The 26407-nt window shown below is 46.8% G+C and overlaps 1 protein-coding gene across 3 annotated transcripts in view; it reads right to left on the bottom strand.

Annotated features, from left to right (window-relative positions):
- The window catches only part of XAF1 (XIAP associated factor 1), an 84599-nt gene that overhangs the window by 6049 nt on the left and 52143 nt on the right, over nucleotides 1–26407 (bottom strand). For 2 of the 3 annotated variants that reach the window (XM_079903756.1, XM_079903757.1), the window contains exons 3-13: nucleotides 13943–14539; nucleotides 12802–12936; nucleotides 11901–12138; nucleotides 8806–10186; nucleotides 8433–8506; nucleotides 5731–5866; nucleotides 5408–5536; nucleotides 5135–5191; nucleotides 4580–4775; nucleotides 3327–3412; nucleotides 119–460 (exon numbers count right to left, since the gene is read on the bottom strand). In XM_079903756.1, the coding sequence (XP_079759882.1) occupies nucleotides 119–460; nucleotides 3327–3412; nucleotides 4580–4775; nucleotides 5135–5191; nucleotides 5408–5536; nucleotides 5731–5866; nucleotides 8433–8464 (978 nt within the window). In that variant the 5' untranslated portion in view covers nucleotides 8465–8506; nucleotides 8806–10186; nucleotides 11901–12138; nucleotides 12802–12936; nucleotides 13943–14539. The remainder of the gene's footprint in view (nucleotides 1–118; nucleotides 461–3326; nucleotides 3413–4579; nucleotides 4776–5134; nucleotides 5192–5407; nucleotides 5537–5730; nucleotides 5867–8432; nucleotides 8507–8805; nucleotides 10187–11900; nucleotides 12139–12801; nucleotides 12937–13942; nucleotides 14540–26407) is intronic. The other variant, XM_079903758.1, reaches the window with a different exon arrangement.

The raw sequence follows: 26407 nt of genomic DNA, 5'->3' as shown, positions 1-26407 counted from the left end.
TGGACACACAGAGAAAGGGGAGATAAAGATGTCTGAGAATATCCTGCAGGTCTTGGATTTCTTTAAACACTGTCCAGATGGCTCCCAGCCGGATGAGGAGAGAATGGAGGCTGGGTACCTGATGTTGGGTTAGCGTTGGCAGGGGAAGTACGATGCCACACTGAGAACACCTCCTCAGAATGTCATAGGCTGTCTCGTCTTCTACAGGAGAGGAGCCCCTGAGCTTGCCATCAGACTTCAAAGGCAGATCCGTGGTTTTGTTTGTGCCTCTTGGTGCCTGCCGCGTTGACTTTTCAGAAAGAAGGGGAAATCTGCTTGTAGTTTTCGTCTTTGGACGGACGTCTTTCTCTGCTGTGGAAGTTTGATCTTCAGCAGCCTGACTTGAAAGGGATGAAGGAGGAATATCTGGTTTCCCAACTGGAGAATATGTCACAGAGTCTGAGATTGGACGGCATCTGTCCTGCAATTATGAGTCATACTTCAAATATTAAAATGACCTCAGCTTTAATGGTGGACAATACAATAGGCAAGACAACCTGAAATATTCCCACTCTGAAATGCTGGATAAAATACGACATTCACTGAGCTGACTTTGCAAGCAAGCAAGGTCCATGTTCCAGGAATGAAGACCTGACCTGTTAAGCACATGAGCTGACACTTCAGGAGGAGATGTGGGGCCAATCTTGTATCTAAGAGCTTGGATAAGAGAAGAGTCCCATCCACACAAGATGTGGAATTGGAAGTAAGATTCCCCTTTCCCTGCGTAAAGCTGGGAACCTTGAAGGCTAACCTGTGGTGGCTAAGAGAAAAGAATCGGCTAATTGGAAAAGGAAAGTGGCAAGAGAGCTTGTCTACCTTGGACTAGAAATTGAGGGTGCGGAAGCGAAACTGACACTCCTGAAAACTCAAAATCCAAGGCTCATGCCATTCTTGTATTTGGGGTTCAGATTTACAAAATCCTCAGGCTCTGGGAATACCCAAGCAGAAGAATTCATGTAAAATTTGGGATGTATGGCAGAAGCAATCACAAAATCCCTCTGGAGGTTACATAATCCCAAACTAGGTCATACAGGATTCTCACAGATAGAGTCTCACCAAATTGAAGCTCGTGATTCAAATGTACACACAAGGAAACACTCTACCTTGGGTAAGAGTCACAGACACAACCATTAGCAGGATTAGTCTCCAAGGAGTTCAGATAACAGAACTATAGGAGAAAGACTGTAAAATAAATTAATTAAAAATGATTCAAACAAGAGAAAAGAATATGACCCTATGAAAAAAAGAGTAGGTGAATTTGAAAGAGAGATAAACAGAACTTTTTGAAATGAAAAATACAGACACTGAACCTCAATGGATAGGCTTAAAAATAGCAAGTTAGATTTGGCCAAGAAAGAATGAACTTGAAAATAGGATTTGAGGAAATTATTCAGAACATAGGAGAGAGGAAGAGAAAATGTGAAAGGTTAAGGGACACGAGGATAGAACGAGAAGGCCTGATGTACATCTAATATGTTCCACAGAAAGAGCTGGGAGAACATGGAGGGGTTAGGGAAGATTGGGGATTCCAAGAGATTAGAGCTGAGACTTTTCAGAACTGATTAAGGCAGAACGAAATCTTTAGATTTGGGCAGGAGAAATTCTGAAGAAGAAAGAAAAAAATAAACACACTTGAGCATATTGTTTTAAGCAGGATGAATAAAAAGAAATCTTCTCTTGGATGCATTGCAGTGAAACCAGGAAGATCAAAGGCAAAGAGGATCTTGAAATCAACCAAAGAAAAAGGGTTATCCACAAGAGAATGGCAGTTACACTGAGAGCAGACTTATCAACAGCAATCATGGAGGTGGGAAGACGGTGGAATAAACTTCAAAACGCTAAGAGAAGATAACGGTTAACGTAGAATTGGACACCCAGTTAAACTACCATTCAGTAATGCAGGAAAAAAGTACCTGTGCAGGCAACTAAAAATTTACTCCTCGCAGCTTCTTGCTGAGGGAACTACCTAGACGTGTATTTCAGGAAGGGAGAAATCCTACCCAGACGGAAAGCTTGGGATTTAAGAAAGAACGTGAGCAAAGAGAAAGGTGAATGTGTGAGTATATCCAAGCAGGCATGAATTGCATAAAATGACAATGATAATAATGACTAAAGAGGGATAGTATGAAAACAAGGTGAGGGGCTTCCCTGGTGGCGCAGTGGTTGAGAGTCCGCCTGCCGATGCAGGGGACGTGGGTTCGTGCCCCGGTCCGGGAGGGTCCCACATGCCGCGGAGCGGCTGGGCCTGTGAGCCATGGCTGCTGGGCCTGCGTGTCCGGAGCCTGTGCTCCGCAGTGGGAGAGGCCACAGCAGTGAGAGGCCCGTGTACCACAAAAAAAAAAAACAAACAAAAAAAACAAGGTGAAACTAAATTCCATAGCATTTACATATAAGGCGGGAATAGAGAATCGGAGTCAACATGTTCTCAAATCCATATATTGTTTGTAAGGAGGGTAGGGAATATGACTAATTTAGACTTTATTAAGTCAAGTATTCCTATTAAAATGCACTAAATGTCACTAATGGTAAACTTTATATGTATTGTCCCACAATAAACAAAAAGGTCTAGATCATCCCTAGGGTCTCTTTAGTTCTGATATTCATGTTTGTCTGAATTGAAGGGTAAAGAAAGAACAAACAGCGCTCCATCGAAGCAGAAGGAAATGAGTTCTTTGGAGAGAAGCCTTAGGAAGTTTCCCCAGAAAGAAAATGCTCCATCCTGCAAAAGAAGGGAGCAGCTTGGCACGGGCTAATGCACTAAAACGTGCTCCGAGTGATGGAGGGAGGAGTCTGTGAATGTTCCCAGGCAAAAGCAATCAATCAATCAATCACATCGTGACATCTTTACAGAGTCCCCCTTTTGGTACCTAGCCCTGATACCAGTTTCACTGTGGGAAGATGGAGAAAGTTGTTAACTTTTTCGAGGGAGCTCACAGTCTAATTGAGAAGACTCCCGCATGGGACAGAAAATAATAAGGCAGGTCCTGTTAAGGACCAAATTGCCATGGCCAGGCCCTGAAGGCTGAAGATGTTTGGAGGTGATCAACGATAGCTGGACTGGTCAGGGAGGCTCCTTGAAGGGCTGGCACGATGGGAGACCAATGATGTGTGCTAAATTAGCCTACACCAATTCACAACATCCCTTTTTGAACAAAGCAAAACTAAATATGGGAACCTCTGTTATCCATGCTGTGTAAAGTTGGACCCGGAATCTACCTTTCCTATCACTCTTTTTGGAATATAGACTAGCTATTGGCACCATTAGAAAATAACTAATTTCTACTCACCACATGGTGGAAATACTTATTTCCTGGGATCATTTGGTTGCAATAATGACAGCAGATGTTGCTTTCAGGAGCTGGAATTCTCTTCCCTGAAAAAGCATGGAAACAACAGCACAAATGATTGCCCTTGACAATGGCTAGCCCGACTGTCCCACAACCGCGTACATGGCCTGCAGTCCTGATGATGAACTGTCCCCGGCCTGCCGTGAGTGTCCTGCACGGCCAGGGTCCTTGGCCACACAGGCCACCCACAGCAGGAATCACCCACATCATTTCCTTTAAGCTGCAAAAGTGCACTCAGGGCAGCACACAGCCCTGATGAAGAGACATTTTCCTGGCGCAGGACTGGTTTCTAAGGAGACAGAAGGAGCCGTTACCGCAGATGCCAGCCCCGTCCGGTCTGACTGCTCTTTCATTTCACCGGTCTCTGAGCTCTGTGATCAAACGAGGAGTTATTGCACACATCTTTGTTGACTGTGTTGAAGCTGTGTTGTGTTGTCTTGTTGAAGTTGTGTTGTGTTGGTGAAGTTGTGCTGAAGAGCCGTTTGTGGGCTGTGTTGAAGCCCAGCCATGCTGGAAATGTCCACGCATCTCAAGCGCTCCAGTTTTTCATTTGGCGATTTTAATAAAATCGTTTACCAGGAGAGACTTACCATCCAAAGCATTTTAGGCTCTCTCCATGTGTTACTGTGTTACTAAAACAACCAGTGAACACAAGACCTGTCACATTGCTGTCCTCCGTAAACACATCTCATGAAGAGGTAACCAGGTCAAGACAACACACAGTGCTACCAGGCGGCCAACACATAGGCTCGAAGGTCAGGAGTTACAACTAGATCCCTTCTGTCCGCTGCTGATGGTGGTGAAATCTCCTGATTTGGCGTCAGGGAACTTGGATGTCCTGTCTGGTTTCTGCCTCTAGCAAGCCCTGTTTCATTCTATGCATAGGTTTCTCATCTGTAAAAGGATGCAGGTGGGTCTCTGCCAGGCTGGAATTGTGCTTGAGGGGTTCCAAGGAAGCCTCCCATTTTGTCGGGCCCCCACTGCCTCTGCACTCATCTGTGTAGCTCCCAGCCCCGCAGCTCCTGGCGTCTTGGTGTCCCTGGACCAGTCATTTAGAGACCACAGCAGACACACAAGAAGGCCACTCTAGTACGTGGTCCAGAGTAGCCAGATGAATTTGAGACACGTGTATCTGTCATCACACATGTCACCTGTCCTGCTGAGAGCTTACATCCCTTGCCACCCCTGCTCACCTTTCTGGAGCCGGGTCTGCTCACCGCAGCACTCGTCTCTGTGCCGGGCCAGCATGTGGAGCACGATGCGCTGGCCGCAGTCTGGGCAGACCTCCGTCCGCCTGCCGCAGGGGTGCTCGTGGATGTCCACCTTGTTGAGGCGCACGGCCAGCTCACGGAACTGGCACTCAACGGGGCGCTCCTGGCATTCCTTGGCCTGCGGGGAAGCAGGCGGGACGGGCATGGTCACTGGCCTGCAGTGACTGCAGTTGCGTTGGGGATATGAGCTTATTTCCCTGGGGGACTGAAGCCAGTAAGAGAAAGCAGGTGGGAAAGGCCAGGGGGTGGGGGGACTCTCCTTGGCAAACACGAGCTCTCTTGGGCTTGTGGACCATGGCAGGCCCTTCTGACGGGCATCTGGGGGCAGGAGGCCCTGTGATGAGCTAGTTCCCCATTGTGCCCCAGGCCTCCTTGGGCAAGAAGAGAGAGCTGGGGGAGGGGGAGGGGGGAGATCTTTATTACTGGCCCCTTCCCCTCCTCCTGGGCTTGGGAGAAGAAATCACAGCTGACTCTCACCTCGTGAATCTCCAGCAAGTGCTTTGGCAGGCTCTGCTGACACGCTGCGCACCCCACCTAAACACGGAGGGAGACGCTGGAGTCCCACCCAGCTCAGTGGCCCTGGCTGTGCGTGTCAGGTGCGGGGCTGTGAGCGCCTGGGGGCAGGAGTCAGGTTCCCTCGTCTCCCTGCAGCACCAGCCCTGTGCTCAAGGCACATCTGTGGGACCCGCTGAGTTGAAATGGGTGCCTGAGCTTGAGGATCTCCAGAAACAGCAGGAGAGAAAGGTTAACCTTTGACCAGCCTTGGCCATGAGTGCCTTCTAGAGCTCTCCTTTCCTGTCTCTCCTCTTGACGCATCTCGACGGAACATTTTACCTTGCCTGAAACAGGGACTCCCTTGCCTTGGCTGGACCCATTCGCCTGTAGGGAAAGGATAGGGGATGGGAAAACCAGGGTTGACTCACTGCAGTATAAGAAAGGCAGATTTAACTACCCTTTCCACTTCACAGTGGGTGCTGGGTGCGGGGTGCCCACCTGAGACGGGCTGCAGTGCGGGCCGGGCTCCGGCTGGCCACCTGGTGCCCCCACCCCCATCCCTGCTTCCGCCTCCCCACCTGCTGGTGCCCGCCCCCGCTGTGCTCTTCCATCGTATCCTGTAGGACCGGTTCCTTGCACTCCGGACAGAGGACCTTGAAGAGCAGAGAGTGGGCCCCGTGGAGGGCCAAGTGGCCAGGGGCCCCGCTTCTTTTGCTGCAGGATCAAGAGGGAGGAAAAACAGGCTTATTTCATGGTAGAAAGCATGGAGCCGTATTTCGTCTCCACGGCTGCTGGATTAAGATCATTCAAGGCCTCAAGCGCTGAAAATATGATGACGATACCACCTGCCCCCCTTCCCCATGTTGGTCCTAGATCAGAACAGTGCAAAATCATAAAATAAGTGTAAGGATGCTCTGTAAACTCTTCTACTGCCTGGGGTGAGAGGGGGCGGGCAAGGAGGGGCGGGAGGCAGACGTTACAAAGCGGCCGGAGGAAACTTTTGGGGGGAATGGATACGTTCATCATCTTGATTGTGATTTGATGAAATATAATTTATATTTTGAGGCAGGACAAGAAAAAATTAAACATAAAATTCTCTCTGTGTTTGTTTGGGCCTCCTCCCTCCCTAACGTACGGTGTGCATCTGTATTACACATTAACCAGAGCTCCTCAAAGATGGGAGTGCCTGCTCGACGGTAAAGATCCATTTTTTCTTCCTTTCTTCTGAAGCTGGCAATGGAACTTCATAAAAGAATACGGTTCTTTCCCAGCCCCGTAGGGGTCCTAGTGACCGTGACTCGCTGTTTGCTTGGCACACTTTGTACGTGCTTACTTGGACTATGTATCCTTGGTGAATTTTTTGTGAAATATCAGTATATCTTTTTTTTTTTTTTTTTTTTTTTGCGGTACGCGGGCCTCTCACTGCTGTGGCCTCTCCCGTTGCGGAGCACAGGCTCCGGACGCGCAGGCTCAGCGGCCATGGCTCACGGGCCCAGCCGCTCCGCGGCATGTGGGATCCTCCCGGACCGGGGCACGAACCCGCGTCCCATGCGTCGTCAGGCGGACTCTCAACCACTGCGCCACCAGGGAAGCCCCAGTATGTCATTTTGATGTATGATCCTTTGTCTCAAAAATGTACATGACTGTGCCTTCGACTTTTACCTGGTGGGACTGTTCTCAGAGCTTTCTGAGAATCTGCTTCCTGGGTCATCACTCTCAGTGTGGCTTGAATAAAATTCCCTTTTGTTCTTCCTAACTTGATAGTTTATTGAATTTTAGTAGTCACGGTGATGGTTTCATGGGTATATATCTATGTCAAACATGTCAAATGGCGCACTTTAAAAGTGTACCACAGGGAGTTCCCTGGTGGCGCAGTGGTTAAGACTCCGCACTCTCAATGCAGAAGGCCCTGGTTCAACCCCTGGTCAGGGAACTAGATCCCACATGCATGCCACAACTAAGAGTTTACATGCCACAACTAAGGAGCCGGTGAGCGGCAACTAAGAAGGCCACCTGCCTCGACTAAGACCTGGTGCAACCAAATAAATAAATAAAATAAATATTTTTTAAAAGGTACCATAAATGCAGTTTATGTCAATTATACCTTGGTAAAGCTGTTTTTAAAATGAAATAACAAATATCAAATTCTTTCAAATATTTTGTCTATTTTCAAGCACTCCCCTGCTTGGCCCACAGCCAGTTGGAAATCCAGGCCTGCATGCCCACTCAGAGCCTTGCAAGGGCAATGCCAACTTTCAGAATCCCCATAGGGAGAGCTTCCCAGGTCTCCCAGAACGAGAAGCCATCTACCTTTCCCTGCCTTAAGGCTCACCTGTGCAACCCACAGAGAGGTTGAGACCCTTCTTGGAGACCCCAAAAAACACAAGCTTCTGACCCTCCCAGTTCCCAGGCAGGGTGTTTCTTAATACTCCTGCTTTCATTTCAACCAGCTCTTGCTTGTGGCAGCTTGGGAGAGAGGACACGTAGTGGCCACAGCTCTAAAGGCCTAAAGGATGATGAGAGCTGCCCGCCCATGTCCTGGGCACACGGGATGTGGCCAGAGGGGAGTAGCCAGAGCCTCACTCTGCTTGGTCTGAACAAGGTCTTGGCTTCTGCACAGCCCAAGCAGGTGGCACAAAAGCTGCTTCCCACTCCCTTCCTCTTCTTGCCCCTCTGCCCGGCCTGGCCCCTTTCTCCTTCTGTCCGGCCTGGCCCTTCAGCTCTTCTTCCTGAGCCGGTTCAGCCAGGAGGGTCTGCCTGGAGGAAGCTCTCTGGGAGGGATCCCCCTGGTTCCCACCACAGGTAGGGAGCTTCGAGAGTGAGGTACTTCAAGGGGCCAGGTCTCCCCGAGTTAGACGTGTGGTCTGGGACTCCTGCTCTATCCCCTCACCCTGCTCCACAGCACCCTCTCAAGGTGAGGGCGGGTGTGGTCCCGGACAACCTCCGTGGGCCCCTTTCTGTCTAAGACTGGTGTGAAGAGCATATGATCAGAACTCCAAGTTAGGACCCAAGTTCTGAAAAATATGAATAGCCCAGCAGGGACAGTTAGCCTGGCTGTCTGGCTTTAGAACTGTCCCAGAAAGACTGAAATATCTGGGGTGGGATGTTAGCCAACCCTGACCATCTCTCATCATCTTCCTACATCTCCTGAGTTTAAATCTTCCACCCTAGCCCTCCTGGGTACAAGGGCCCTTTTCTCTTAACTTCAGAAACAGCCTTATCCTGTCTGCCCCTCTCACTAGCCAGCCTCAGGTCGGCCGCCGGGAAAGCAACTTCTTACCAGTTCCTGCACGCCTGGAAGTTTCCCTCCATGTTCTGGTCTGCGGAGTCTTTCTGTTTCGAGGAGTTTTGGTTCTTGAGGGCAGAGAAACAAAACTGAAAGTGTTCCAACAACCCGGCCCACAGCCCGGGAAGGGAGGGGTTTTCAGATTTCTCAGCCCAGGGCTGCTCCAAGGTACCTGTGGCTGGACACTCCAGGAAGCCCAGCCAGCCCCTGCCGCCTCCCTCGGCCTGTGCTGCTGCCACCAGCTGTTTCTACGACCCCTGGGGTGGGAGCCAGAGGCCAGGCCTCCCACTGGGCAGCAGCCCCTCCCCTCACCCAGGCTGGCCTCACTGCATGCATGTCTCTCCATCCCCTTGCATAAAACACTGACCTCCCTCTCCTTCCTGGTCCTCTTGCTGGTCCTTTCTCTGCCGGGGAGAGAGCTGGCGTGCCCTGTTGAACTTGAAGGTTGTTCCCTGAGAGTGGCTCCTGGACTTCCTGCATCCTGCTCCGGTCCCGGTCAGGGCCGGGAGAAATGGGGGATGCAGCGTGGTATGTGCCAAGACTACAGGCTTTGGAGACACATCGCTTAGCAGCTTGGTGACCTAGGGCAACTGCCTATCCCCCGAGCGCCTCTTTTCTCGCTTGTAAATAATTACAGCAAACGCAACAAGCGGGCAGGCAAATGAGGACGTCTTCAGACACAGAAACCACTGCACTGAGGGGCGATATAACTCACACACATCGCCAGCCAACAGGCAGAAGAATCAGGCTTTGAACCCAGGCAAGGAGGCCCTAGGCTTGTCTCTCCCAGAATGGCCAGAGGGTCGGGAGATGGGAGTTCCAATCCTGAGAGTGGAACTGACTGGCAGCTTGAGTCACTTTAGCCTCTGGGCTTGTTTCCTCATTTTTCTGGACTCAGCTGGGGACCTGGGGGACTTTGGGAGTCCAGGTGCTCCCAGAAACTGTGTGAAAAATTGCTTTCATCAGAGTACGTGGACTCAAAAGGAGTCCAGGACCCAGACAGTTATAAATGACTGGACTAATTGACCCCAAAATTTGAGATTCAAAGAAATCAAACTCTGCTAAAGGCAACACATGTCCAAAATTATACACACATAATTGGATCAAGTGAATATAGAACAGTTGTTTGTCTACTTGTGTTCTTTTCACGGGGAGAAGCAGGATGTAATTAGTTAGATAAATAAAAATGATAAAACAGTGTATCTAATCGCTCAGTGGGATTTGAAAAATTTGCAAATAATTGCAACCCCATCAGAGACATTTGGATTTTATACACTTCACCTTGGCATTTTTAAGGAGATTTAATTAGCTTCAATATTCACCTTTATTTTTTATAAACACGATTAAGATATTAGTGAATAATTGGAGAATTTTGATCGTGGCTTTGCACATTTGTCTAAGCATATTAATTTATTTAAACTTTAGTGAGCATGCCGACTACATAACTCTACAGTACTTGCTCAACGTGTAGCAGCTTCTCACTAACACATGAGTAAGTCCCTCCTGATGTTCAGAAGGTCAGCAATCGAAAAGGGACCACTGAGGTAATGGGTAATCCTGACTCAGGGCACTTAGCCTGACGTGTGGCCATTTATCGGGATTCTTGGGGCTGCAAGGACGGTAGCTCCAAAACTTGCCCACATATTGGAATCACTTGGGAAACTTACCTGCCCAACTCCAGAGAGCGTGATTTCCCTGGTCTGGCACGTGGCTGTGACTTTGGAGTTTTTGAAAGGTCCCAGGTGATTCTAACGTGGAAAGAAGTTGGGAGCCACTGATGCAGAGGGAAGGGGCTGGTTCTCAGTTCTAGCCTTGGCCCTTTGCCTTCTCACATGAACGATAAGAGGATGGGGCACATGAGCTTCACTCAAGATTCCAGAAGTGTGGGACCCACCATGGAAGAAAGACGGGGCTGGGTTTCTGCAGGAGGAGAGCTGGGATCTGTGGGTGGAAGTCCCAGGAGGCCCCGAACTTCCTCCTGGTTACGACCCAGTCCCTGGATGAACCTGTCAGGGATGGAGGGGACCTGGCCCCAGCAGTGAGGCCGGGAGGGTCTAGGATTCAGTGAGCATGCAGCTCTCATGTTCCCCTGCGGGTGAGCTTGCAAGAAAGCCCATCTAAGCCAAGGTGCAGACAAGCTCTTCGTCCGGGCCAGCCCTGGGTAGCACACAGGAAGAGAAGGGGTGCCGGCCTGCCAGACAGAGGAACAGGATGGGAGGCTGCTAACATACCCCCCACCTCCACTTGCTCGAGAGACCCTCTCTCATGTGCATCTCCCACCCCCGGGGTCCTCAGAGCTTTCCCAGACCCCAGACACAGCTGTGCTAACAGAAGGATTCCAAAGCACCATATTGAGTGATGGCACAAGCAGGCTGAGAGAATTCTTGTGAAGTCTGCAAATGGAGTGAGAGCAGCTTTTCTGAGGAGGATAGTGGGATTAAGGAAAAGGTTCAGACGTGGTCTCCAGCCAATTACCAGCCTCCAAAATTCAGGTACCGAATGAGAGACAGTGGGTGGGGACAATAACTATCAGTGATAGGAGATAGCAGTGGCGAATGAATGCTTAAACATTTCCTGTGTTCCAGACATTATACTAAACATTTTACAGGCAGGATCCTTTTTAATCTGCCCGATGGCTCTGGTGTAAGGATTATTACCCCATTTTGTACCAATGGAAATGGAGGCACAGAGAGGTTAAGTACTTTGCTCAAGGTCACACAGTGATGTCAGAACTGGGATTGAAACCAGGGTGATCTCACTTAGGGGTCTATAAACCCAGACACCATCTACCTTATTTGACAGCTGGTGGGGATGGGGGTGACCCGGGTTAACTTCCTGATTCCCTTCCTCACCAGCTGGGCAAATTCTTTTTTTTTTTTTTTTTTTTTGCGGTACGCGGGCCTCTCACTGTTGTGGCCTCTCCCGTTGCGGAGCACAGGCTCTGGACGCGCAGGCTCAGCGGCCATGGCTCACGGGCCCAGCCGCTCCGCGGCATGTGGGATCTTCCCGGACCGGGGCATGAACCCGCGTCCCCTGCATCGGCAGGCGGACTCTCAACCACTGCGCCACCAGGGAAGCCCTGGGCAAATTCTTTAATCCCTCTGACCTTTGCTTCCCACTTCTGTCTATCTCCAGGCAGTTTTATGAATAGCAACAACAGTGGAAAAAACTGTGCTTTCACACACATTGTCTCCTGTTGAGATCCCCCAGAATGGAGGGGGTGGTAGAGATGTCAAAGAGGGCTGCACAGGTGAGATGTTCCAGGGGCACAAGGATCAGTGATGGGGGCTATGGCGGTGGAATTGGAAATGACCATGAGTTTTTTCACCTACATCCTAATTGTCTTCCAAGATGTTTCCTCTTCCCGGGCTGGCCCACCCCTGCACCATCCCTTCCTTACATCTCAAAATTCCACAAGTTCTTCAAGGCCAACTCTGACATTATGACTGATACAGGACCTACCTCCTCTGCCTCTGGTTATGGTTGGCTGCTTGTCTGTCCGTTGCCCCAACTTGCCCTCAGCCAACCACGGGTGTAGGTGATTTGAGATTCATCACCTCTTTCATCAGACTCTTTCTGATTCATCACCTTCTTCCAGAGGGTCCCGTGTGCTTGTGCCTGGTAGGCCGTGAAGCCCTGGGCTGTGCAGTAGCGGGCAGGTAAACGCTGGCTGAGCTGAACGGGTGTGCACAGTGCGGGTCTGAGATAATCAGAGCAGAAGTTAGAAATCTCCCTGCACCCTCACCTCCACCCCACCCCACCCCAGAACCCAAGGGCCCTCCAAACAGCAGCGGAGGCCATTTCCTTCTGAATTTTAAAGATAACTTATATTCTGTAACTAATGCAGAAATATGTTTGCTTTGAAAGCAGTTAGAATATTACAGACGAAGGAAAATTTCTTTTGGACCACCATGGCCGATCCTGAGCCATCACTATTTTTAACTGGAGTGTGTAACCAAGGCACATTCTGGTTGGCACAAAAGCCTGTCCCCGTTCCCACCGTGACATGAATCAGTGCTGCGGGCTTGCCTGATTTCATCATTCTGCCACCCGTCTTTGGCTGGTCACCAACCCCTCCCCAACCCCAAACCCATAAAAAAACTAGATGAGAAATGCTCTGTTGTGAGCTGAGAATTCCTCTCCAGGGCACTGCGGCTACCGGCTTGGCAGCGGTCAGGAGTTTCCGGCAGCCTCTTTTGTGTCCGGCCTGTGGGTCAGGGGAGTGGGGGAAGGGGTGTCACAGGGAACTAATCCCTCCGACGTGACTTGGCTGGGTTGCCCAGCGTGACCTTCCAACGGGAGGACGGAAAGGGGGAAGCAGAAATTCTAGGCTGGCCCAGGAAGCAGGAATAATAGTACATACCTCGATGCGTTGTTTTGAGGATAAAATGAGAAATTGTGTGTGAAAGCTGTACGAGGTCACGGAAGACAGGAGAGAATATTAAAATGTTATTTCCATGGTTGACTTTGAGAAGGGATCTTGGTTAGGCTTTCTTCTCTTAAGGGATCGCTACGCTAAGGAAAATGATGTAACGACACACGTATTTTACCTCCCAGACAAAAATTACACGGTGGAATTGTGCACACTTCTGTCGGTCATGCCTTTAGAAAGATCCTGTGGTCAGAGTGGGCCTGAGTCCTGGGAGACATGATCATTGAGATTGCAGTCTCCCCAGGTACAATACGTTTGGGTGGGAGTTTGTTTTTCAGACCACAGGCAATTGCATCAAATGACTAGTCTCTGGATGGACTTCAAGCCTTGGGAATATCTGTGATTGTGTTTGGGGCAGATTCCAGGCCTGGCTGGGCTGCATAGTCAGGGGATGCCCTGCCGGCTCCTGCTTAGTTGGCATCCAAAGGGGAGGAAGCTTGTCATTAAACTCATGGGCAAGAAACAGCAACTTCATCGCATTCTGTCTGCAATTGTGGTCCCAAGTATTTTTCCCTTCCATTCCTTCGGAGGTCTGTTTCCACACATTCTCAGCTCTTTTCCTGGTCAAAGCACCTCCTCACCTTCTCCCCCTACCGATCCGCATGCAATCGGCAATCCCAGCTCTCCTCTTTGTCTCCAGATGGTCATTGCTTCAGTGCCCCGAAGGCACATCTCAGGGTCAGTGTTCTGGGGCTTTCTGCCTCTTGCTGGTGACTTTCTAAATCTCAATCACGGAATGGCCACCTTAGTTGCTGCCAAATCTCATGTGACCCAGGACAAATGACCATGTACATTAAATCTTTTATTGTCACTTTTCTGGGGGGGCGGGCGGGGAAATGAAAGAGAAAAAATTTAGACCCTGAGCATCTTTCTGCTATCAGAAAAGCTTACTTCGTATAAGTCATGCTGACGAACAGCCACTCGTTTTAGAGAATAATTAGTGTCTTTTAGTTTTTAAAAATGGACCCCCCCCTTACGACCTCATTTAACATTAATTATCTCCTAAGAATCTTATCTCCAGATACAGACACTTTGGGGGTTAGAGCTTCAAAATATGAATTTGAGAGGATACAATTCAGTCCTGACACCATCTGACAATGTTGTAAATTGTGCATTAAAAAGCCATAGGAATTCTAAAGAAATCAAGAGGGAGAAGAATGGTCTTTTGTATTTATCCATACACAATACAATTCTAAGCCTAACTACCAGAGTTAGATCAAATTTGACCGGATAAAGGCACATTCCCCTTGAGCCCCACCTCGCTTCAGTCACTAGTTGCAAGTTCAGGGACTCCAAACCCTCCCACACTCCTGACTGGCTACAAATCCTGGGGTTCCCACTAGCTACTAAGGATACCAGCCACAAGCTTGGGGGTCCCCAGGTTACCCTCACTTCTTATCAGCTGGCTACAAGTCTGGGAGTTCCCACGACTCCCTCAGGTACGAGAATCCACTAGAATGAATCATAGAACCCAGGAAAGTGCTATACTTATGATTACAGTGTATCATAAAGGATACAAACCCGGCCCAGCCAAATGAAGAGACGCACAGGATGAGGTCTGGAGGCTCCCAGACGAAGAGCTTTCATGTCCTTAGGGATGAGCCACCCACGCAGCGGGCAGGTGTATGATCACCAGTTAGAACGTTGATATATAAAATGTTGAGAAGACCTGGAGAGGGAAAGGAGAAATGGCTGGCAGTGATGTGGTAGGATTTGTGTAAGAGGGCTGCATGCTCATCTTTTATGATAGGAAGTCAAGAAATATTTTATAAACTTGGGAAGTCGCAAGATCGCAGTTTATTTTACTCAGAAATATGGGGAATTCCCTGGTGGTCCAGTGGTTAGGACTCCACCCTTCCACTGCAGGGGGCACGCGTTCCACCCCTGGTCGGGGAACTAAGATCCCACGTGCTGCATGGCGCAGGCCAAAGAAAAGAAAAGAAAAGAAATATAGAGGTAAATACTGGAATAAAGTGCTAGAAGTAGTGTTGCAAGTGTGTACTTCTGGGGGATGGGAAGAGGTGGGGTAGGTAGGGTGATTAATTGGTTGTTGAAATATCTGTTTAGTGTTGTTGAACATCTTGCTTTAGTTCCTTCTTTTTATTTTATTTATTTTTGGCTGTGTTGGGTCTTCGTTGCTGCGCGTGGGCTTTCTCTAGTTGCAGCGAGAGGGGGCTACTCTTCATTGTGGTGCACGGGCTTCTCATTGCAGTGGCTTCCCTTGTTGTGCAGCATGGGCTCTAGGCACACAGGCTTCAGTAGTTGTGGCATGCGGGCTCAGTAGTTGTGGCTCATGGACTCCAGAGCACAGGCTCAGTAGTTGTGGTGCACGGGCCTAGCTGCTCCGCATCATGTGGGATCTTCTCGGACCAGGGAACCAACCCACGTCTGCTGCATTGGCAGGCAGATTCCCAACCACTGCGCCACCAGGGAAGCCCCTTTAATTCCTTCTTGTCGCCATCTTGGCCCTTTCTAGTGGTACGAGGGTGCTGGGAGAGCCAAAGAGATAACAGGTTGCCTCAATGATGACCGTCAACAGCCAGATGGAAATGTCATTAGGAAAATGAACTCTGTTATCCTTCATTCCAGGGCCACTTCCATGTATGGCCGCTGATGGGAAGAGCAAGTAAGGCAAGGCAGATCAGACCACACTGGCTGATTTGACCTCAACAGTAGCCTGCTTGGCAGGAAGAAACACCAGATATTCAGGGTAATCAAGAAATTCTAGGGCACACAGTTGGGAGAACACTCACATTTATATACAATCCAAAGCTCCACCTCTGTCTCCTTCCTCCTCCGCCCATACTTGGAGGGACGGCTGTACCATCCTCAGGGCAGATGAAAAGAACCACACATACAGACTTCCAGATTAGGTCCATATAACCACCTTTTGCAAATATAGTAAGGGAAGTCGTTTAGGCATACTGGGAAACCTTCCCTTCTGCTTGCACAATTTCCCTTCTGTTGCATTCCTCTTGTTTTTTTTTTTTAACAGTTATATTCCAGTCTCTGTCCCTTTTTGGTTGGAGTTAAGCAACACTAGATTATTTATTTACATATTGTAAATGACAGCTGGGGTTCTGTTGATATCTTCTCTGCTATCCCTCTATTTTTTTCTTCTTTTCTGAAATTTCTAAGCAAAGACCTGACTTTCCAGTTTCCTAATTCTACTTTAAATAAAATTTGATCTTTCTATAAATTTTGTTTATTTTTTGAAATAATCCCCTCACTTATTTTATATAAGTAAAAGCATTATTATTAATATTTTTAAATGTCAAAGTAAAAAAAAAATCTGTTCACCCACTACTCAGCTTAAGAAAATATTAGAAATAATAGTTGAAGTCCCCTGTGTCCTCCAGGTCTGTTGCCCTGCATTCCCATATATAACTACTCTCCTAAATTTGGAGCTTATTATTCCTTGGCGTGGCCTTTAGACATTTACTACATATGTTTGGACCCATAAACAACATATAATATTGTTTTTGCATACTGCTAAACCTTGTATAAATTGAGTTAAAATGTATATAATACTACAAATAAACAAATTAAAAACTCCTTTGACCCTCTAGCCCTTTCAAGTAAATCTCTCTTTTTTTTTTTTTACAATTGAACTTCTGTAAAGAGAAGAGTCTCATCTTGCTTGTTTCCATGCGTCATCTCCCGTCCTCTCCTTACCCTACTGCAGTCTGGCTTCTGCCTCTGCTGAACCCCATTCCATCTACAGTTACCTTATTGTCCACTTGACAATCTGCACTGTGGAGATTCTGAACAACTTTATATAAAAAGAATTATACAACTTAATTCAGAGGGATAGAACTCTATACGGCATCTTTTTTTTTTTTTTTTTTTCCGGTACGCGGGCCTCTCACTGCTGTGGCCTCTCCCGCTGTGGAGCACAGGCTCCGGACACACAGGCCCAGCAGCCACGGCTCACAGGCCCAGCCGCTCCGCGGCATGTGGGATCTTCCCAGACCAGGGCACGAACCCGTGTCCCCTGCATCGGCAGGCGGACTCTCAACCACTGCGCCACCAGGGAAGCCCTCTATATGGCATCTTTAACAACGAAATGCAATGTGCTATAAAAGGGGCGCATTTTACTAAAGGGAAGACCCTCCCAACAAATATTTTTATCTTTTCTATTGATGGATGTATCGGAAAGAAAGAGAGAGGGGGCAAAAAAGGACTTGCCATTCAGCAAGAAGGGAACTGAATAATTAGAGCAAAGGGGAAATTCTGAATCCTCACTCAGCAAATCTGTGTTTTCAGATTTGCCAATCAAGGCCACCATTACTATTTCATGGCACAAAACTTTGGACCCAGCATCCATTTGGAAAAGGGATCAAAGTTCACATTTTCATTCAGACCTCCCTTGTATACACAGTGATAAAAAGATCCCTAACTTAAAAACACCCAGTTCTTTTTCATCCCTATGCTGCTCTAACTATCCCTCTATACCCCTACCCCCAAAGATGACCTTTGGAGACTAAATACTCAATAAGTGGGACATTAGCTATTCTTTGTCTGAAATATTTTTTTTCCTTTATTTTATACCTGGAGTCTCATGAGTGTTTTTCTAGTGTTAAATATATGCAGGCCCCTTTAAAAATATTATGAGCATTTATTTTGCAATATTTAAAATACGTTAAAAACTATAAAGGATGGGCTTCCCTGGTGGCGCAGTGGTTGAGAGTCCACCTGCTGATGCGGGGGACACGGGTTCGTGCCCCAGTCTGGGAAGATACCACATGCCGCGGAGCGGCTAGGCTCGTGAGCCATGGCCGCTGAGCCTGCGCGTCCGGATCCTGTGCTCCGCAACGGGAGAGGCCACAACAGCGAGAGGCTCGCCTACCGCCAAAAAAAAAAAAAAAAAAAAACTATAAAGGAAAATATGATAAACATCTCTGTATTCACACACAGTTAAAATGATAAAACATTTCAGATATAGTTGGAGCTCTCCTCTCTATCACAGGCCTCCTCCCTACCAGGTTAAAACCAGACTGAATATGGTGTTCATTTATCCCTCTAGTCTTTATACTTTTACTATTTCTGTTTGTATCCTTAAGCAAAATATAGTATTATATTGCATATTTAAAACGTTATAAGCATTATCACTCTGTAAGTCTCCTTCTGTAACTTACTTCTTTCACCAAATATTATAAAGTTTTCACCAAATACTTATAAGCTTCATTTATATTTATACCTCTAATTCCTTCATTTTTCCTGCTATGTAAAAATCTGGCATGAAAATATCCCAATTTATTTATTTATTCTCTTGTTATTGGAGTTTTCAAATTTTTTGTTCTTGAAAACACTATTACCATAACTTTCTTTTATATGTCTCCTGTACATATGTGCAGATTTTTTTTCCTAGGACAATGATCTTTGAACTTCTTGTGCACTCATTACCCTAAAATTACCCAAAATTACCCTAAGGTAATTTTGAAAAAATTATGTATCTCTTTCCACATTTTAAGTTGTCATCTAAATTTTTTATCATAAGTTTATTAAAAAATGTTTTTATTTATTTTAAAAAATTTTATTTTATATTGGAGTATAGTTGATTAACAACGTTTTGTTAGTTTCAGGTGTACAGCAAAGTGATTCAGTTATACATATACATGTATCTATTCTTTTTCAAGTTCTTTTCTCATTTAGGTTATTATAGCATAAGTTTAAATACTAATTTGAGCCATATGAATCTGCCATATTTGTAGGTTGAAAATGGTTGAATATTAACAATTTCATATAGTTCAAACTGAGAGTTGCAAAGAATATCATGTCTGGTTATTATAAATATCATTTAAAAATAAAATTGTTACTTCACTTTTCAACATGTCTCCAATGGAATCTAAATATCATAGTAATTTGATACATGCTATTATCCACTTTATTTATTTATTTTTTTAAATTTATTTTTGGCTGCGTTGGGTCTTCGTTGCTGTGTTCGGGCTTTCTCTAGTTGCGGCGAGCGGGGGCTGCTCTTTGTTGCGGTGCACGTGGGGTTCTCACTGCGGTGGCTTTTCTTGTTGTGGAGTACAGGCTCCAGGCGCACGGGCTTCAGTAGTTGTGGTGCACGGGCGTAGTTGCTCCGTGGCATGCGGGATCTTCCCGGACCAGGGCAAGAACCCGTGTCCCCTGCATTGACAGGCGGATTCTTAACCACTGAGCCACTAGGGAAGCCCTCCACTTTAAAATTACTCAAATAAACTCTTCCTTGACAGACCAAAATTTTATCTAGTTATGTTTCTCATTTATCTTATATTTCCATTCCATTTAGTTAATAAAATCTCTGTTAACATATTTTTTATTTGAAGTCTTCTACTGCTCTCCCAACCATATTTTTCCACAATAAAAATATGTGTACAAATTGAAATACTCATGTTTCAAAATTTTTTATGAAAGTAAGGCTCTAAGAGTTAAAATTTTCTTCTGCTTTAAGTTATGACAGTAATTATTAGTATATACTTAACCAAAGCAACATAAATATAAGAGATTTTTATAAATAATTATTATATATAAAAAGTGAAATTTGATTGCAAAGGCAGTTCAATAAGGTCGATGGCGCTTGATTTGTTAGCGGTTAGCCATGGATGAATGTTACTTATTACCTGGTGGAGGCAAGATTCAGCATCAATTCTATCCTCATTTTCTGTTATAGATGTAGGCTCTGAGCAACTTTGCTGAGGTAAATAGATAGGAATAGAAGATTTTTAAGAGCAGAGTTTCTTACTTCAATGAACTTTCCCAAGTTGCACCAAATTCACTAAAAATCGCATAATGATCTATCATAGAAAATTGTTTTGGATGTTGTATCATTTGGCAGCCTGATTTGGTTCTCACTCAATTTCACTGACAGCAAAGAACTGGAAAGCACCTGGCTCAGAAAAGCATTTGCTGCTCAGACTTTTAGGGTCATTTTCCTGTTCAACTTTCAAGAATTCCACCAAAAAGTCTTTATTAGGATTTTCAAATGATAATTAAATACCTCTTTCACCATAGAAGCATCTCTTAAGACTCAATATACTCAGAAAGACTTGGGAAAATGAAAATATTGTTAATTGTAATACATCTTACAATTTCAATACATCTGTTACAATGGACAGTTATTTTCTGTTATCATGAGATTCAACTATACATGTGTCAAAATATTGAAGCTACAAATTTAGCACAGTTGGCTTATGGGAAACATCCTCTATATAACCTAATTGGCAAAGTCAGTATTTATTGTCAAAGTAATCATCCAAATAAGACTTATTTTGTATGAAAAAAAGTCTGATTTCACTTTCCAGTTTGAAGAGCTATGTTAATTTATATCCCTGTAACAACCATCTCACTTCTGAATTCTTGTAACTCAAGTAACCAAGCTCATATAACTCAAATAAGTTGATCCCATTTCCACACACACCGCTTCTAAAAGATGTTAAGTGTAGTGCCCTGGACTTAACATTTATCACGTGTGGTAGGTCAGATTATTTGTGCACAATTATTAATTCCCTTCCCATCTTTGCAATCCTTCCCTGCAGACAGAGTACAATTCCCACCCTGTTGACTTTGGACTTGGCCACGGGACTTGCTTTGGCTAGTGGAAGCGGGGAGATGAGGTACGCTGTACCTGAGCAGAAGCTCTAGAGGTGCTGCGAGGTCCCACCAGCACTCTTGCTCCTGCTCTCCGCCTTGGGAACAGCGTGTCCTGAGAGCGTCCTCTTCCTCAGTCTGGGTCTCGGAATGAGAGAGCAAGTGAAGCAGACCCACAGTTCAGAAATGAGAAGAGTGTGGAGCTGCCCACAATCTACCCACAGCCGGGAGCAGAGTTGGAAAACCGCAGACTCCCAGCCGACTTGCAGCTCTGGAGTAAATATTTGCTGTTGCAAGCTGAACCTGGCGAAAGCTGACCAACGCTCTCTTCTAATGGCAACATCCTATACTCTGAGCGAATCAAGCTGAATTTTGGTTGCTGAATTTTTAGCAACCAAAACTTGTTTACAAATAAAACAGTGTTCCCAAGTTAAAGCCTGGAGACAAGCGATGCCTGCTTTTAGTAGCAGTGACCAGTCCTTGTAGCTGCTCTATCCATTGAAATACTTACACACCCTGCCCAAATAGACACAAATAGACTCGAATAAAAGTATCTAAAGTTTAAGAAAAACTATTCACCAATTGCATTCCTAGGCATGTTTTATGCATGTCACCCTCTCGACAGTAATACCATTCTCTTTGCTACAATATCTGCCATAAAAATATGAATTGGGAGGGATGGGATTCATTAGTCTAAAGTTTATTTTTTACCTACTGCAATTTTAAAAGGGTTTTTAAATTTTAACATAGTTTAATTTATAAGGAGTTGCAAAAAGAGTACAGAGAGTTCCCATTCTGCAGACTGCCCCACCACAGCATTCCATACAGACACAGCATGCTATTAAAAGCAGGAAACTGACATTGGTACAATCCTAACAACTCAACTACAGACTTTATTTGGTTTTAATGATTTTTACATGCAGTGTGTGTGTGTGTGTGTGTGTGTGTGTGTGTGTGTGTGTATGCGGGTGTGGGTGTAGTTCCATGAAACGTTATCACGTGGATAGATTAGTATGTCCATCACTACAGTTAGGATATAAAACTGCTCAGTCACCTTTTTATAGTCACATTCTCCCCCAACCCTGACCCCTGGCATCTACTGGTCTGTTCCACCTCCCTCTAGTTTTTTTCACTTGCAGAATGTTATATAAATGGAATGCCGTACGTAACATTTTGTGATTGGCTTTTTACTCTCCGCATAATGCCCTTAAGATCCATCCAAGTATGTTCTTTTTCTTTCCTTCTTCTTTCTTGTTTTATACTGCTGAGTAGTATTCCAACCACGTGGATAAAGTGCAGCTTCTTTACCACTCACCCGCTGAAGGGCACGTGGATTGTTTCTAGCTTGGAGCTATTGTAAATAAAATTCCTCTGAACATTCACATATAGGTTTTTGTGTGAACATGAGTTTTCATTTCTCTAGCATAAATTCCCAGGTGTGTGATGCTGGGTTTTATGGTAAATGTATGTTTGACTCTATAAGAAACCACCGAACTATTTTTCAGAGTGTTTGCACTATTTTATATTCCCACCAGCAATGAATGAGAGACGTGGTTGCTACACGTCCTCATCAGTACTTTGTCAGTATTTTCTGGTAGATAAATTTGCACGTATCAATTGAATTCCCATTTCAATTGATGAGAATCGGGAAAAACTGAATGACTCGTGGATTAAAAAATCACAAATAACTTTATTAATTTGTTACATATTATGATCAAACTTTTGTTATGTGTTTAACATATTTAGTGAAAGAAAAATGCCTCTACTGCTAAAAACTAATTAGTTTAGCAGCTGCCAGTAGGCACTGGTTAGTCCATGTAATCTTTCTTGCGTAGCAAGTTTCCATCTAAGCCTGGGTCTACTTCTAGGCTCTTCATTTTACGCTACTCATCTATTTTTCTATCTTCATGTCAATAGCTAACGGTTATGTCAGTTACTATCACTTAGTGAGTCTTATTCTGATAAGACTCATTTCCCCCCTCTCCTCAGAAGTGTCTTATCTATTCTCGGCTCCTTGCAAAAGTTTGAACTTTAGATTTAGCTTGTCAAATAAAAATTCTGTTGGGATTTTCATTGGAATTGAAATGAATTTATAGATTAATTTGAGAGGAATGCATATCTTTACAATGTTTAGTCTTCCTACCCATGAACTTGGTATAATCTTTCCAGTTATTAGCTTATTTTTGTTGTCACTGCACTTTAGTCTCCAGTATTCCTGAATTATCTCGGGATTTTTCTCAACGATTTGAACACTTTATCATTCATTGGTGATTCTGACTACCTTCCACTGCTGCCTGGCACATTTTTATTCAGCCTTGAAGTCTCAGCTCAAATGCCACCTCCTGGGTGAAGCCTTCCCCATTGTTCCTGACACTAAGAGTATTTTGCACATAATTGCAAGAGCAAATATTTCCTGATTGTTGATGATATGCCAGGGCACTGGTAAGCATTTTCTGAGCATTAACTCATATAATCTTCAAAGCAACCTTCTCAAATCAAAGTTGGTGTTATTTGTGAAAAAATAAGCTCAGAGAGGGCAACTTGATAAGGCACACAGCCAGGATGAGATTAGGGGCAGGACATGCATCCAGGCGGTCCAGTTCTAGAGTCCACGCTCTAGCCACGTATACCCCCTGTAAAGTGAAATCGAGTCCCCTTAAAACCGAGTTCCCCTGCTGAGTTTATGATTAACCTCTCTATCCGAAATTTTATTCTCTTTCTTGTCCTGCCCCTGTTCCCCTTAGGATTGAGGAGGATCAAAGAAAAGGGGGATTGAAACCGAGCAGGACCCTGTGGGGTCCTCCTGGGTAAAAAAGCCCCTCCGTACCCATTTCTTTTTTGTAGAAAAAGGCTTTGGTCTCCTAGGTCTTCCCTGAATTCCAAAGAGCAGACTCAAGCAGTTATTAATTAGGGAAGTGAGGGAACGCAGGAACAGAGGAAAAGCAGTCAAGAAACAATAGGTCAGCAATAAAACAGGGTACTAGTTCCTCCTCGAGGGATATATATACAATCTGACACACATCTTTGAATTGTTCTGCAAGAACTAAGACCTCTCCCCCCCGCCCCCACCCAGGTGGAGGATGGGGTACATGTTGACCACAAGCACATAGACCCCAGACTAGTTGGAACCAGAAGGTTGACGATCAAGAGTCGCAAGACCACCTTGTTACCCCACCACCAACAACCAGTCAGAAGAAAGTCATGTCCCCTGCAACCCTCATCCCAAATGTTGCCTTTAAAAACTCTTCCCCAGGCTTCCCTGGTGGCGCAGTGGTTGAGAGTCCGCCTGCCGATGCAGGGGACACGGGTTCGTGCCCCGGTCCGGGAAGATCCCACATGCCGCGGAGCGGCTGGGCCCGTGAGCCATGGCTGCTGAGCGTGCGCATCTGGAGCCTGTGCTCCGCAACGGGAGAGGCCACAACAGTGAGAGGCCTGCATACCGCAAAGAAAAAAAAAAAAACTCTTCCCTGAAAGCCATTGGGGAGTCTGGGTCTTTTTGAGCATGAGCTGCCTATTCTCCTTGCTTGGCACCTGCAATAAACACCACACTTCACCACAGCCTAGTGTCAGTGGACTGGCTTTGCTGAGTGTTTGGCTAACGGACCCAAGTGCGGTTGGGTAATAAAAGCAGTTGTATTACTGTAAGGAACTGGTTTACTTAGAGGAAATACAATTATTTTTAAGGCAGGACAAGAAACATTTTAAACATAAAATTCTCTCTCTGCCTGTTTGAGCCACTACTTTCGTCCCTTTAATGTGCATTGTGCATCTGCATTATACATTAACTAGACCCCCTCAGAAGACACAGGAATGCCTACTCGCCAAAAAAAAGGAGGGGGGGGTATTTTCTCCTGGCGCCAGCGAGGTAACTCCTCAGGAGATAACATTCCTCTTTCAACGCTGTAAGGGGTCACAGTAACCCACTACTTGCCTTGTTGGACTACGTAAACCGTCAACATGTTACTTTGATGTATAACCCTTTGTCTCAAAAACTTAAGTGCCTGGACCTCTAACAGGAAAAGCAGTGCTCAGAGCTTTCTGAAAGACTATTTCCTGGGTTTTAATCCTCAGGTTGGCTGTAATAAAAATTTCCATTTCTTTCTTAGATTGACTATTGATTGATTTTTTTCATTGACAACTTGCATTCACTCACGCATCCCAGAGAAGAAGTTTTGAGTGCACATATCAGATCAGGCACTGTAAAAGGTGCTGGCTGGACATATGGTGATGAATAAAACAAACGTTAAATAAAAATCACACCAATGGGGCTTCCCTGGTGGCGCACTGGTTGAGAATCTGCCTGCCAGTGCAGGGGACACGGGTTCAAGCCCTGGTCCGGGAAGATCCCACATGCCGCGGAGCAACTGGGCCAGTGAGCCACAACTACTGAGCCTGCGCGTCTGGAGCCTGTGCTCCGCAACAAGAGAGGCCACGATAGTGAGAGGCCTGCACACCGTGATGAAGAGTGGCCCCCGCTCGCCACAACTAGAGAAAGTCCTCGCACAGAAACGAAGACCCAACACAGCCATAAATAAATAAATAAAAATTTAAAAATCACACCAATAATTAAACAGGTACAAACAGTGCTAAGTGCGCTGGGATGGGGGGAGGCAGGGAAACCCAGGTTTAGATGAATGAGAATTACAAAGGGGGAGCACAGAAGAAAGATACAGGAAGGGTTTGGGGGAATACCTGTCCTTAGGTGGAGGTCACAGGAGGAGACTCGTGAATTTGATTTAGGATGTGTTGAGTTTTAGGGCCTGAGGCACATCCAGGCTGGAAAAAGGTGGAAATATGGAGAATCTGGGACTCTGGCACCAGGGCTGGGTTGAAGACACAGGATACTAATCACTAAGGAACAGGCTGTGGTTAAACCACAAACAGGGGTAGGCCTCCCCCAAAGAAAGCTACAGAATGTGAAGCCCGGCAGGCAGAGGAGGAGAAGGGAGGAAAGAAGAAAGTGATGGGGTGGTGGTGTCTGCAACCTTGTACCTCCAGCGCACAAAACAGGGCTTAGCACAGAATAGGTGCTCAGTACTTGTCCGCAGGAGGCGGGCCGAGTGAATGAACGACCCTCTCAGGGCAGCCTTGGTTAAGTCCCTTCCTCTTGGGACTCTCGTTTCCCCTGTAGAATGGCAGTAGCTGCCGCTGTCAGGCGGGCTCAGTCCGCCTTCCGCGCACGCAGGGCCAGCTGGGCGTCGGCGGGCTGCGCCAGTGTCCGCTGGAGGGCGAAAGCACGCCGGGCTGCGGAGGACGGTGGCCTCACCTCCTCCGCGATCGATGGAGAGTGCCCGGGATGCGCTGGGTGGGAGACGGCGCGCTGGGGACGAGTCCTGTGCCCAGAGCAGCGCGGACACTGCAGGGAAGCTGAGGGGGGGGGGGGCGGGAGGGGAGGCCCGCGGAGCAGACGGCGCTGGGCGCGCGGTGGGTCCCTGCGGGAGACCCCTCCAGGGTGAGAGTGGGAGGGGCAGGAGTAACCAGGTGAAAAGGAGGGAGAGGTTGGGGAGACGGATCCGAAAGACTCACAAACCGCTAGGGACTTTCGCCTGGGACCCCGGCAGGGCCCAGGAAGGGCAGGTGCGGATGCAGGGGGGCGCCGTACGCCTAAGCCCGCAGACTGAATGACCAGTCACTCCCGCTTGGCCGTCCGCGGGAGCCTGTCTAGGGCACCGCAGAAAAGTCTCGGAGAGCCAGGAGGTGCCAGGGTCCAGACCACTCCTGGAGGGCCCGTCAGAAGCGCTGGAGTCCGTGGGCGCCGCCCGCCTCCGCCCAGAGGCAGAGTTGGGGGCAGGCTTGTCCCACCGACCCCGCGGGATTGGCCCCGCCCCGGGGCCGCGGGGAGGCCCCACCATGGGAGGCGGAGTTCCCGCCGCCCCCTCCAACCCCCTGGACTGCGGCCCCTTCTTAAGCCCGTGAAGCTACTGGCTGCCCCTCTCTCGCCTCTCCCGCCAGACTCCCTCTC

This window comes from Stenella coeruleoalba (genome assembly GCF_951394435.1).
Source record: "Stenella coeruleoalba genome assembly, chromosome: 19".
NCBI classification, from domain to species: domain Eukaryota; kingdom Metazoa; phylum Chordata; class Mammalia; order Artiodactyla; family Delphinidae; genus Stenella; species Stenella coeruleoalba.
The sequence above is the reverse complement of the archived record's forward strand: the minus strand, read 5'-3'. Positions and strand labels throughout refer to the sequence as shown.